The 11723-nt window shown below is 53.2% G+C and overlaps 1 protein-coding gene across 1 annotated transcript; it reads left to right on the forward strand.

The window, feature by feature from the left end:
• Positions 1 to 473: 473 nt before the first annotated feature.
• On the forward strand, positions 474 to 4773 carry CCDC42 (coiled-coil domain containing 42). The gene is made up of 7 exons (XM_075111676.1): positions 474 to 550; positions 908 to 1013; positions 1139 to 1243; positions 1786 to 1983; positions 2741 to 2962; positions 4052 to 4210; positions 4699 to 4773. Exons 1-7 carry the CDS (start codon positions 474 to 476, stop codon positions 4771 to 4773), a joined length of 942 nt encoding a protein of 313 aa, XP_074967777.1.
• The last annotated feature ends 6950 nt before the right edge of the window (positions 4774 to 11723 follow it).

The following is an 11723-nucleotide window of genomic DNA, read 5'->3' on the forward strand; positions in this document are numbered from 1 at the left end:
GTCGGGGAGCTGAAATACCTGCCCAAGACAGCAGACGTCACAGGACACAGGGGCTGATTTTTAACAGATGAAGAACTGGAGAAAATGAGGTGAAGGGAGAGAAATCTGCGTTTGTTCAGCTTTCCTTTAGTGCTGAAGAGTCCTGGTCCTGGACACAGTGGTCAGTCCCCATCACCAGCGTGGGACCATCGCCCTGCTTCAGTTGTCAAGTAACTGCCGGAGCATCTTTCAACGGCCCCCGGCAACTGTTCCACGCCAACTGGCCACCAACAGCTGGTGGCCACAGGCACGACTCGGGCAAGGAAGGTCCTGGGAAAGCGGAGGCCAGAGGCACCCAGGGCTCACCCCCGCCCAGCTGCCTCTCCCACGCACCACCAAGGCCTCAGGCTTGCAGGGCAGCCCCTGGGCTGACCTAGAAGAGGAGCAGTGCCAGGAGGACCTGGGCTGTCCGGGTCCTGCTGGTGGCTGAAGCAATGGCCACCATGGGTGATGAAGACCTGTTAGCCTATTTCTGCATGCAGTACAGGCAGAACCTCCTGTCCTTGCTCAGGTGAGGGGACTTCTCCACCTGCCTCCATCCCTTCACCCTCTTCTCCTGTCTCCTCCTTCCCCCACCGTGGCAAACTCCCATCCCTTGCATCCACCACTTCAGTCTCTTCTTGTACCTCCCTTCCGCAGCCCTGTTCCTCCCTGTAAAACCCCCTTGCTCTGTCAGTGGGATCCCCACTGGGGAGGGTTGGGATGCCATGATGTCAGATGGGATCTGAGACAGTGTTGGGTTGCTGTGCCCCGTCACGCCACCCAGGGCTGGGAACACAGTCGCTGTGGGGTGGCGGGGCAGAGCAATCCAACACCCTGCCAAGGCACGGGACCCAGTATGTAACCTCGAGGAAAACTTCTGTGGCAGAAAACTCAAACTGACAGAGGAGGACTCCCTGTCTCCATTTATTCGCCTCCAGGAGAAGAAGAAACAAGCTCAACTGATGCAAAAAGCTCTGGAGGAGAAGGAAGAGGTGAGAAAGACGGGAGGGTGCTGGGGCATGGTTGGGAGGGCTCGTGGTGGTTTGGAGGGCAGCTGTGGGCAGGTGACTGGCTCTGGGTGTGGGCAGCCATGTCACACTCTCCCTGGTGCTGCCAGGCCTTCAGGGAGAGGATGAAAGTCGTAACCTGCCGCTGGAGGGACCTCCATGCCAAGGAGGCTCAGCTGAAAACCTACATGGAGAAATCTGGGAGTACTTTAAAGGTACACCTGCCCCTGATCAGCTCGGCTGACATGACCCTGAGCCACACCACCACCTCCTCCCCTCCCCTGGGGAGATGGTCTTGGGCCACTTCTGTCCAAGCCTCCCTTGAGCTTGGAGGTGTGAGGACCAGGACGGGCAGGGCACAGGGTTTTGTACCGCAGATGTGAAAAGCCCTGGTAGGGCCTGTCATGTACCAGTGTGATCTCCTGAGGGCCCCAGACATCCCACAGAAAAGGTCTCGGCCTGTCCCCACTGTTGACACCCTGGTGTCTTCCAGGACCAGGTACAAGTAGGTCTGAAAATCAGAGTGCCATCCCAGGTGCCTGTCTCTGAGATCAAAGGGTCAATGCAAGAGCAAGGGCCCTGTTAAACAGGGAGTGAAAATGCTCCCAAGGGTGCTCTAGTACTGGTCTCTTCTCTGTGAAGGTATCTCCTCCCAGTGCCATTGAGTGACCCAGCTCCATCTTCCCTTGCCTTCTTTTCCCTCTGTGTGTGTGTGTGCATGTGTGTGTGTGTGTGTTGGTGGGGGAAACACCACCAGGAAAATGATAATATGCGAATCCAAGCTCTGAAGAAAGCCAGCAAAGAGAGAGAGAGGAAGATGCAAAAGGAAAGTGAGCTTTTGAGAGCTAAAAGGGAACTGGAAGCCCTGAGAAATAAGCACCAGAAACTCTGCAACAAAGTGCAGAAGTATTCCATCTTCAACAAATACCTGGAGGATGTGGTGAAGATCTCACAGGTGAGTTTGGACATGAGAGAGACAGATCATAGAGCCTTGAGGAGGGCTTTACATGGGTGTTAAACCTAGAGGAGATAAGGCAAGTCCAGGGAAATCGGAAAACTTGGTCAAACTCAGAGACCTCAGATGGGATGGGAAGAAATTCCCTGTAACCAAGGCGAGCCACAAGGACAAGAGTTAGGGGAGGAGAACCAGGGCAAGAGGTGAAGGCTTGAGAAAACCAAGAGAGACCTGTTAGAAGGGGGGAAAGCACAAGGCTGAGGGGAATGTGTACCCCTTTGTGTCACTGTTTCATGTCACGCTGATGGTTTGGGAGAACTGAAAATATTCCCAGGAATGGGAACACAGGCAGTTGTCAAAAAAAGCTGTGCCCTCTCTCAAGGATGCACAGCCATCACTCCATGCATTGCTCATACTCCTGCAGTCCCAGCTGCTCCCCTCCCATGTCCAGGTGACTCGGTGCTGGCAGTTGCAGTTGAGCTTTGTGTTTCATCAGAGCACTGCTTACCTGGCTGCAATATCTCCCCTTGCTTACGGCAGTGACAGCTCTGGGACTGGCACAGCGGGACGTCATCATACAGGGAATGTGGTGATGCTCACAAACCAGCTGGGGCAATAGTCTCGTCAAGAAGGGAAGTTCTTTCAGCTGGGGGAGGTATTGCCCCTGGTCAGGGCAGGGGCCAAACAGCACAAGCCTTGAGATCATGATGAGGGGGAGGGGAGGGGAATTACTAACACCAGGAACCCTGTACTGCAGTTTGAGGAGATCCAGGAAGTCATTTGGCGCTACAAGACGCTGGTGAGGATGCACAAGGACCTGCTGCAGTCACAATGGGACCACAAGGAAATGTCTGAGCAAGCCAAGGTTCTCCTGGACCAGTACATGGTAGAGAAAGAAGCTGAGATCCTGCAGTACCAAAATGAGCTGGTGCAGCTCCAACTACGCTTTGACCAGGCTCAAAGTGACATCCTCCTCTGGGTGAGGAAACGTGGGGCGGGCAGGGGAAGATCTCCAAGGCCTGGCCTGTGTCAAGACCAGCTGATGGCGCATCCCTAAGCCATGGGGTCATGGCAAGGGCCAGTAGCAGCCTTTTTGATTGGAGGAGATGCCTAATTTCATTCCTCCAAGGGGTTGTAGAATGAAGAATGACGGACCATGCCTGGAGCAGGTTGCATCGGGGTTAAAACAAGGCCCTCACAAAGCCATTGTGATCCTTCACTTCTTGCTTGAACTCATAGTCAAAAGCGATCAGCTAACCAGGCTTTGGGGAGGTTTGCCCTGGCATAAAACCCAAGCAAACTCCACCACGTGCCTGTTGGGCTTGTCTAGCCCCGTCATCCTCATTTTCATTCACCATTCCTTGCAGCATCATCCCTGTAATGGGGCTTCAGTGTGGCATGTCCATGTTCTCCACTGTTCCTGGCTCAGGCCTCAGAGTGAAGTTGGTTTTGCTGATTTTTATTATTTGTTCTCATCCTTTGCACAGCATCTGCCCACCAGGGCTCACACCTTCCTCTCCCTCCTTACCAGTGCAAAAGTGGCCAGACTGGTGGTAAACTGGGCTGTAATGAGGCACGAGAGTGTGTAGCCAGTGCTCAGTGCACAGAAATGCCCTCAGCTCTGCTGGCCTCTGCTCCCTTTGCATCACCCTGAGGGGGCCTTGCCAAATTCCCCTGTTGGATACTCCAGGCTCCAGGAGTTGGGTCCCATCAGGCGAAGACAGAAAGGACCTGGCCTGGGAGGGTGGCAGTGGGATGTGCTGCTCCCAGGGTATCAGACAGCCCTGCTGTGGGGAGTGCAAATGGGGAGGACCCGCCAGAGTGAGGACTGCAGGAGCTGGCAGAGAGATGGGGAGGTTCCAGGCGTGAGGAGCCGCTGTGGTGGTTCCTGGATCTGCTTCCACCACACCAAGCTGAACCACCTCCAGCACAGCCCTGGGCAAGGACAGGTTCTTCCTAGCAGAACAGATGAGTGTGGAAGTTAGGCTCTCCAAGCCAGGGTCTCCAGTGCTGAAGCAGCATCTTTGCTGGGGCATGTCCCCATGCTGCATGTTTCCTCTCCTCTCAGGAGACTCACTGGGCCAACATCCAGAACACGACCGCCAGGAAAACCCTGAAGCTGGGAACCATCAAGATGGCCATCCTCAACCTCTTCGAGCGTGCGAGCATGCAGCTGAAGGCAAACCTGAACGTGCCAGTGGATGACAGCCACAGACAGCTGCGCATGGTAGAGCCAAGCCAGACCCCTTCTCCCTGCCCAAAAAGAGGAGCAGGAATGACCCTCAGCTGCCCACAGGGAGGGGAGAGACCAGAGGAATCAATGTGCCCAACAGAGACCTTCCTTTTCACCTGGGCTCTCTCTTGGGCACAGGGAATGGGCAAGGGACACCAGGCAAACCTGTCTTGTCCGAGGAGGGGGAGCAGGGTGTGCGCCCCTGTGGGGGCAGAAGGAGTGGGAGCCAGGCAGCCTGGGGCTGGGGATGCAGGGGATGCAGATCAACCCCTGGCTAAGGTTTGGTTTCATTCACTCTTGTCGTGAACTCAGACTCACCCACGAAAGCCCATTCTGGTGGTGTGGATCCAGCAAGGCAAATGCTTTATCCTCCTGCTCAGTTTGGTTGGTGAAATTTGCCCTCCAAAAAGGCCAACAAGGTCCCCTCTGCCTCCTGTTCCCATCCCTGCTCTGAGCTCCACCATCTCTCTTCCCCACCCTAGATTCAGCATTTTATCCAAGACCTCACAGACATCTCTGTGGAGGTGAAACGGAAGGACAGGCAGAACCACCAGTGAGCAGCTATACCTGCAGAGCTATAAGGGAGATGCCAACATGACCTGCTCTGCCAGCAAAGGTTCAGCAGGGTGGGAAGAGAAGGAGGAGGACAGAGGGCCCTGCAGATATTGTAGGCCCCACCGTAGGGTTCACTAGTGAAGTTTCACACCTTTCTGGCTCTTACATCCTGCACAGCTGCTGACACCTTTTATACTATTAAAAATAACCAAATATTTTAAGACGTGTCTTCATTTCCTGAGAGGATTGGAAACATGAGAGCAGCTCCATCCCGCAGCTTCACCCCAGGTGCCACTGGGGTGCCTCCTCTGGCAGATGGGATTCTGGTTGCAGGAGACAGTGTCCCAGCAAAGCGTGCAAGATGGGGAGAGCAGGCTGGGACAGGAATATAGTCTCAAATAAAGGTTACTCCTAGTGTTCACGTTTGGATATCCTGCTCAGCCTAAGCTCTGAGATATTTGAGAGGGATGTCACAATGGGATGGGGGCACTGTGCTTCAGGAGAGCTTCAGAGATTTTCCACCATCACACCCAGCACATCCCTGGATGTGGATTTCTCTGCACAGCCATGTGCTACCACTAAAACTCACCGTCCCCCTCAAGCTGTTAGGGAGAGTGTGGAGAACAGATGTCGGTGAAGGATGAACCAGCCAAAGCTATTGCACCAAGCATTAAGCTGTTCATCGTGAGTGCTAACATGATGAATACACAAGAGAACTAAAAATGGCGCTGGAGACACACTGTGGAGTTCAGGCCAGGCTCAGAGTCTTTTGGGAAGGACATTTTAATGGACCAAGGACCCAATGACATAAGCTTACAGATTTTGAGGGATCACTGATCACATGCACTTGCTCCCTTTTCTCCAGTAGTTACTCCTGTCTGAGTCAGTGGATCCAGCTAATGCATCCTCCAGACAAGTCTGAGTCCAATTGGTCCATGTTTATAATGCCTGGGGGTTGCTCAGGCACCCAACCCCTTCGTTCAAGAGTGAGGAAGGCAAATCTGTGCTTTCATGATTAACAAGGAAAACGTGCATCCTAGAGCTGGTGCTGGTTTTTTGTTTGGAAGGCAGGGGAAAGAGTGAGTTCAGGGTGGGAGCACTTGGTGCGGAGTCTGAACAGAAGTTGTTCCCTCTGTGTCTTTGCTGTTGCTATCTCTGCAAGCTTGAATTCATAGGAATAAACCTAATCAGAAGCACAGTACCTTAGGTCAGGTCTCAGCAAGAACTCATCCAGGAAACCCAATTCTCCTCAAGCCTCTGAGCTCAGACCCGTGTAGGGCCATTGAAGCTTAGCGAGTTACCATCCGGCATCAGAAAACGACCCTGTGCAGTGCCCTCAGTGTGATGCTAGTGCAGAAAGAAACACAACAGTGGAAGCCTCCATTGCAGAAGAAAAGGCAGTAATTGCTTCTCAGCTGCTGTATGTGGAAGAAGAGCTAATTTCTTTCTGAAACCTTGACATGTAAATGCAGTGTGGGCCACGACGTGCCCTGTGTTCTTCTGAATAGTTCCCCGGAGCGGTGGGAGGTGAGTGGCAGTTGCATTTCAGCTGGCACGGAAAAGTAAAAGCTGTTGCAACTTTATGCAGCCACCATGTGCCTATACTTTAATGATTATATTATGTTCATTCTGTAAAGCAGGGATAATAACTGTCAGGGAGGGGTAAGAGTGGGCTGCCTCTCAAGGGAAGGAGCTAAGGTGACAGCAGAGGCAGGAGGATATCCTCAGCGACAGGACACAGCCCTGTGCTTTGTGAGCAAGAGCAGAGATTCATGGCTGCGCCCAGTGATTCCCACACTAGTCTGCAGTGCTGAGGCAGGTCCAAGGTGGAGCCAGAAAGTCAAGTCAGCAAGGCAAGGTGAGAATCAGCCAGGTACAAGGCTGGGCACAGGCTTACCTGCAGGGCAAGGATCAAGGGCAAGGTTCTAAGCATAAATGCAGGTCCCGAGCAAAGCAGGGGAAGCTCCATGAAGGCTCCACACATGCCTTATCTGTTTGTCCAGCAGTCTGATCCCAGGTTACAAGGTTGTCCCACATCAAGGCTGGCCTTGAGCATAGGCAAACAGACCCCTGGCAGGTGGGGAAGGGGTCGCAGAGCCCGTGGGTGCACTGAAAGCCCTCCTTGCAGTGGGCTGGAAGCCCCACAGTGCTGACATCTGCCAAGAGCCCTATTACTTCTTGTGGCAGGAGCCCAGATTCGTGTCCTACTGAAGTCACGATGAAACCACTACTGTGGTCTGGGCTCTGCTCTGCTTAGTGTGTACGAACACAGTCTTTGCTCCAAGGACCGCAGGGTGCAAGGAAGGAAGAGGTGCCCAGTCTGGAAGCAGAAAAAGTGTAAAGGAGCCCAGGTCACCCAGGGGGTGAATGACAGAGTTGGGGAGAGGTTGGCTTCTTACCCATTGGCCATCCAGAAGGAGGGGTATTTAGTTGCCACATCAACAGAGTGGACCATGGCTTAGGGACAGGAGCTGAGGGTTGTGGGGGGATGCTCAGGGGGTTAAGAGGGATGAAGAAGAGATGGGACCTTTGGTAAAGACCCTACATGAGGGCTCTGGGTCTGCAGTGATTCCTTGCATGGGAAGAACTTCCCACCAATCCCAAAAGGCATACTTTTCCTGCTGCCATGCCTGGACAAGAAGACACCCCAGCAAGCAGACACTTTCAGCCTGGTTGCGCTTTCCACCATGGCTGGGACCACAGAGGTGGCCTTGAGAGGCAGGGGGTGCAGAGCGCTTCAGGCCAATGAAAATCGATTTCTCAATGGGAAGCAAATATATTTCTTTTTGTTTGCATGGAGTGATCCAGTGCTCGGCCCCAGGACTGGGCCTCATGAGGAGCACGTCACCTCCTCAGATACAGCAGCTGTTATGTGCCAGGGCTGGATCTGAGAGCCTTCGACCCACAGCCAGCAGCATCCTTGGATGCTGGCCTTCCTTGCTTTTCTGTGAGACCAAATACACAGCGGCAGGAGAGAGAGAAAAAAGCAAGCAGGAGAGAGGGAACCTTGTTGAGGCCCTCAGGGGTCCCAGGCGTTGGTAAATGTCTTGTAGAGGCACTGGTGATACCAAGAGCTGCTGCCTGCACTGAAAAAGTCAACTCATGACTCATCCCAGCAGAGATGATGTTGCGCATTTGTGCCCTTGCATCTCATCTCGGCAGTGACATATCTGAAGGGACCAGGAGCATTCACACCCATCCTGAGAGGTGACTCAGCTGTCCCTTCTCCTCCCACCCACAGCCACCCCCTCACCCACTTTGATGCATCTCACTGGTGGCAGCTGACAGGAGCTAATGGGAGCTAATGGGAGCGGAGCAGCTCTGCCCAGCAGCGTGGCAAGCCTGCCACTCTGCGAGTGATGGTCTGAGGGCACGGCTGTCTCCGGGCTGGGCTTATGGAGAGGACAGACTCACGGGCCAGGTTTCCTGAAGTCCTTTGGTCATTGAGTGCTGGCCAGTTCAGAGACTTGTCTCTTATGTGGATGCCTGAGCTGAAGTCTTCTGAGGAACCTTCAGCACGGGACAGAAAGACAACGAGATACATTGGTCCAACCAGGCACTTTCTGATTTGTTTCAATGCATTTTCTTCCTTTCATTCAGCAGGCTGGGCAGGGCAGTGTCCATCTGTCAGCCAGTACATCACACTCAGCATGTCCCTTACAGCCCTACTTGAAGGCCAAGCTGAAGACCTGTGCTCCTGACTCGTCCTGATGTCCTGTCTGCCCCTGCTCAGCCCCAGCACCCCAAACATGAAGCCGCAGCATGTGTGGATGCTGCTCTGCAGCATCATTTGCCGGAACTGCTTGGTTCTGTGGCCCCATCCATGCCCCCACATAGTGAAACGCCTTGTTTTAGAAAGTCAGAGACCAGCAATCGAAACCTGAGGATAGATTTTTGCCTCTTCTCATGTGCCATTCACAAGCAGAGCAAAGACATCAGATCCCCTGCAATGCAAAGCCTTTAGGCAGGCGTAAGCCATACTCAAGTCCCAGACTGCTGGGAGGCGCTGAACCCTTCTTCCTCCATAGAGCTGCACAGATGGCATTGGCCCTCAGATGCAGCACTGTGACCTTCTGACCAGCTGAGCAAGCTCTTGAAAAGAGACCACATCAGGCTGTCTACCACAGGGACTGCAGAGAAGCTAGTGGAGGGAGAAACCAGGAGCCCAGGGATCTCTATCTGTGGGCGTATCAGGGTAAGGGAGTTATCCCTAGAGACCTGCCAGATGTCTTTGTCACGAGCAGGGTGGTGGGACAAAGCTGTGTCTAACACCAGCCTGGATTAGACCCAGCCAAGCTGCTGAAGGACAGGGCGGGGGCGACACAGAAGTGACACTGTCTCTGGCCTTTTCCCAGATGAGGAGGCATGACAAGAAGGTATTTCCCTGACCGCTCCAGAGATTGAATTCCTGTCCGAGCCATGTCTAGTGCTATTCATAGCCAGCAGCACACTCAGAGAGCTGTGACCACCACAGCAGCACTTTTTGACTTTCCAGCCCAAATAATTCAGTGTCCTTTTACAGATGAGTCTACTGGAGAGGCTCTGGACAGCTTAAGGAGATCAGGTTGTTCCCTGGATGGCTACAAGATGTCTAAATAACACAAGTTCCTCACCTCTCCTCCCAAAACTAGGAGCCCCTAAAGATGCCTCTTCAAGAAGCCTTGGCAAGAGATGCTGTTAATGGTGTGAAGAGGGTAAGGTGGTACCTCAAGTGTGCACTGACACTGCCGTGACTGGGGTGAGGGGTGTCTGGGGTCAGGCTTGCCTGGAAGGGGAACCAGAGCTTGTAGGGGTGTGGGTGACAGACTCCGGCTGCTCCAGCCTATGAAACTCATTTCATCCTTCCCTGGAAGGGAAGGAAAGCCTCTCATCTAAGCTAAGGCAAAGCCAGCCAAGGCACCCCCAGCCTAGCAGAAAGACAAGCTCTGCTCTGATCGCTTGTGAGATGCTAGAAGATGCCAAGCTGGAGATGTGCTGGTCCTAGAGTCCTGCCCCAGAGAGGGGATCAGGGTTGCCAGGGTTTCTGGGACCATCAACCACACTCCCTTTCTCCTGCCTGCTGGAGCCATCCTGCTGGCTCAGGGACCTCAGCACCAGCAGAGGAGGGGGCAGGACCCACTGCCCGAGCACAGTGTTCTGAGCACCGCAAAGATGCAGTTCCTGCCAGATCTATTCACCTCCTTGGGCAAGGTGAAACCAATATGTGACTCATGATGCCATGGGCTATGGAAGCAGAGACTAAAATTACCTAATCAGGTCTCAGGGTTTCAGTTCTGTGTTGCTGTGTACAAAAAAGTTTTTTGTCTTAATAGCCTGCCTTCTCCTTGGGGAACTGCAAGGTTTGGACTTGTCTGCATTGTATTTTTGGGGTTTGGGTGGAGGTTTTTGTAAGATTTCTTTCTCTTGGCACAGAGAAGAGGTGATTAAAGTATTGGATAAATCTGCAGTCTGTTTTGACTCTTGTTTATGGAAAATCCCCAGCACACTGAGATGTTGTTATTGGTTTAATCTGGACTCTTGTCAACGTTTCCTCCAGAGCAGCCTGCTATTCCATCAGTGTATGAGCTGGGAATGCCGGTGCTCACTGCCATGCTCTCTGCTCTGCAGGGCAGCTCTGCCCCAGCACCGATGGTGGGATTCCCACCGTCGCCCAGAGCAGCCAGGTGCGGAGGGACCACCGTGCAGCCTGAGTGGCAGGGACATGCTCTGACACAGCACAGCTGTATGGAAAGGCACTGTCAGCTCCAGATCCCTTAGGATGCTCTCACCTGGAGACCTGCTACCTCCCCTCTTAGGCACTCTGCAGGGATGCACAGGGACAACCCTGTGCTAGCACTGGCCGCTGCCTTCAGCAGTGACTTCAGAAGACATTTCTGGCTTGTTAACCCCATGATTAGCACTTACGTGGGACTTGGCATGCCAAGCACCATCGGCTGCCAGGTGGCAAAGACATGGAAGTCATTACACCCGAATTAGAGCATTGGTTTTGTACATGCAGTTTCCAGCCACCTGAACCAAGAGAGGCCGCGGGTGCCAGAGCTGCCTGGTCCCCTCTCAGCAGTCGCTGGCATAAAAGCACGTTGCATCTGTGAATGACTGCAAGCTTCCCTGGTGCTACACAACTGACAAGACCCAGCGAAGCATTGACTCTGTTCTGCCTCTCGGCTCCTACTCAGCCCATCTCCCACCTCCTTGTCTTCTCCAGCATGTCCACCATGAGGTGCTTCTCCTATGGCCTTTAATCACCCATCCCAAGGACAGGAAACACCAAAAATCACGAGACCCGACAGTTTGCAGGCCTGCCAGTCCTGCTCCTCCTCCTGAGAGCACCTGGGGGGTGGGATCAGGAGGGGGAGAGTCGGGTGGCCAAGAGAAGAGGTGGTTCAGCCAGACCCCCTTCAGCACTCCATTAAGCACAGTGCCACATACAGAAGACATTTGATGTTCCACAACCCCTCTATAAACACTACCATTGAGGCTCAGTGAGGACAGAAGGCTGTTATCTGTGAACAAATGCATCAGAAGTACTCAGGGCTCTGAGAATTAAAGGATATTAACCCAGGGCGGCAGTTTCTTGCTTTTGCAAAGATTTTTCAGCCTGGCCCAAAAGTGAAATGTTAGATCAAGAGCCAGAAATGGAAGGGGTGGATATCTTGCTGCAGCAGCAGGAGCTGCTCTGTACTCCTGCAATACCAGGGAACTCCAAATTCCAGCCTGACTTTTTAGGATCTTGTATCTGTTCCACTTCAACCACCCTGCCATGCCACAGCCTGAGACACCTCTCTGCAAAGCTCCCAGGCAGGGAAAAAATCTACGAACCAAGCTTCCAACAGACATTTATTTGTTTGGGTTGAAATCAATGCACATGAAACAGTGTCGCTCCCGTGTGCTGCGCACCTTTGGTGTCAGTTAAAATACAGGCCAAATAATAGTATCGTAGGACCAGGACAGC

The sequence above is a fragment of the Phalacrocorax aristotelis genome, chromosome 16 (assembly GCF_949628215.1).
Source record: "Phalacrocorax aristotelis chromosome 16, bGulAri2.1, whole genome shotgun sequence".
NCBI lineage: Eukaryota > Metazoa > Chordata > Aves > Suliformes > Phalacrocoracidae > Phalacrocorax > Phalacrocorax aristotelis.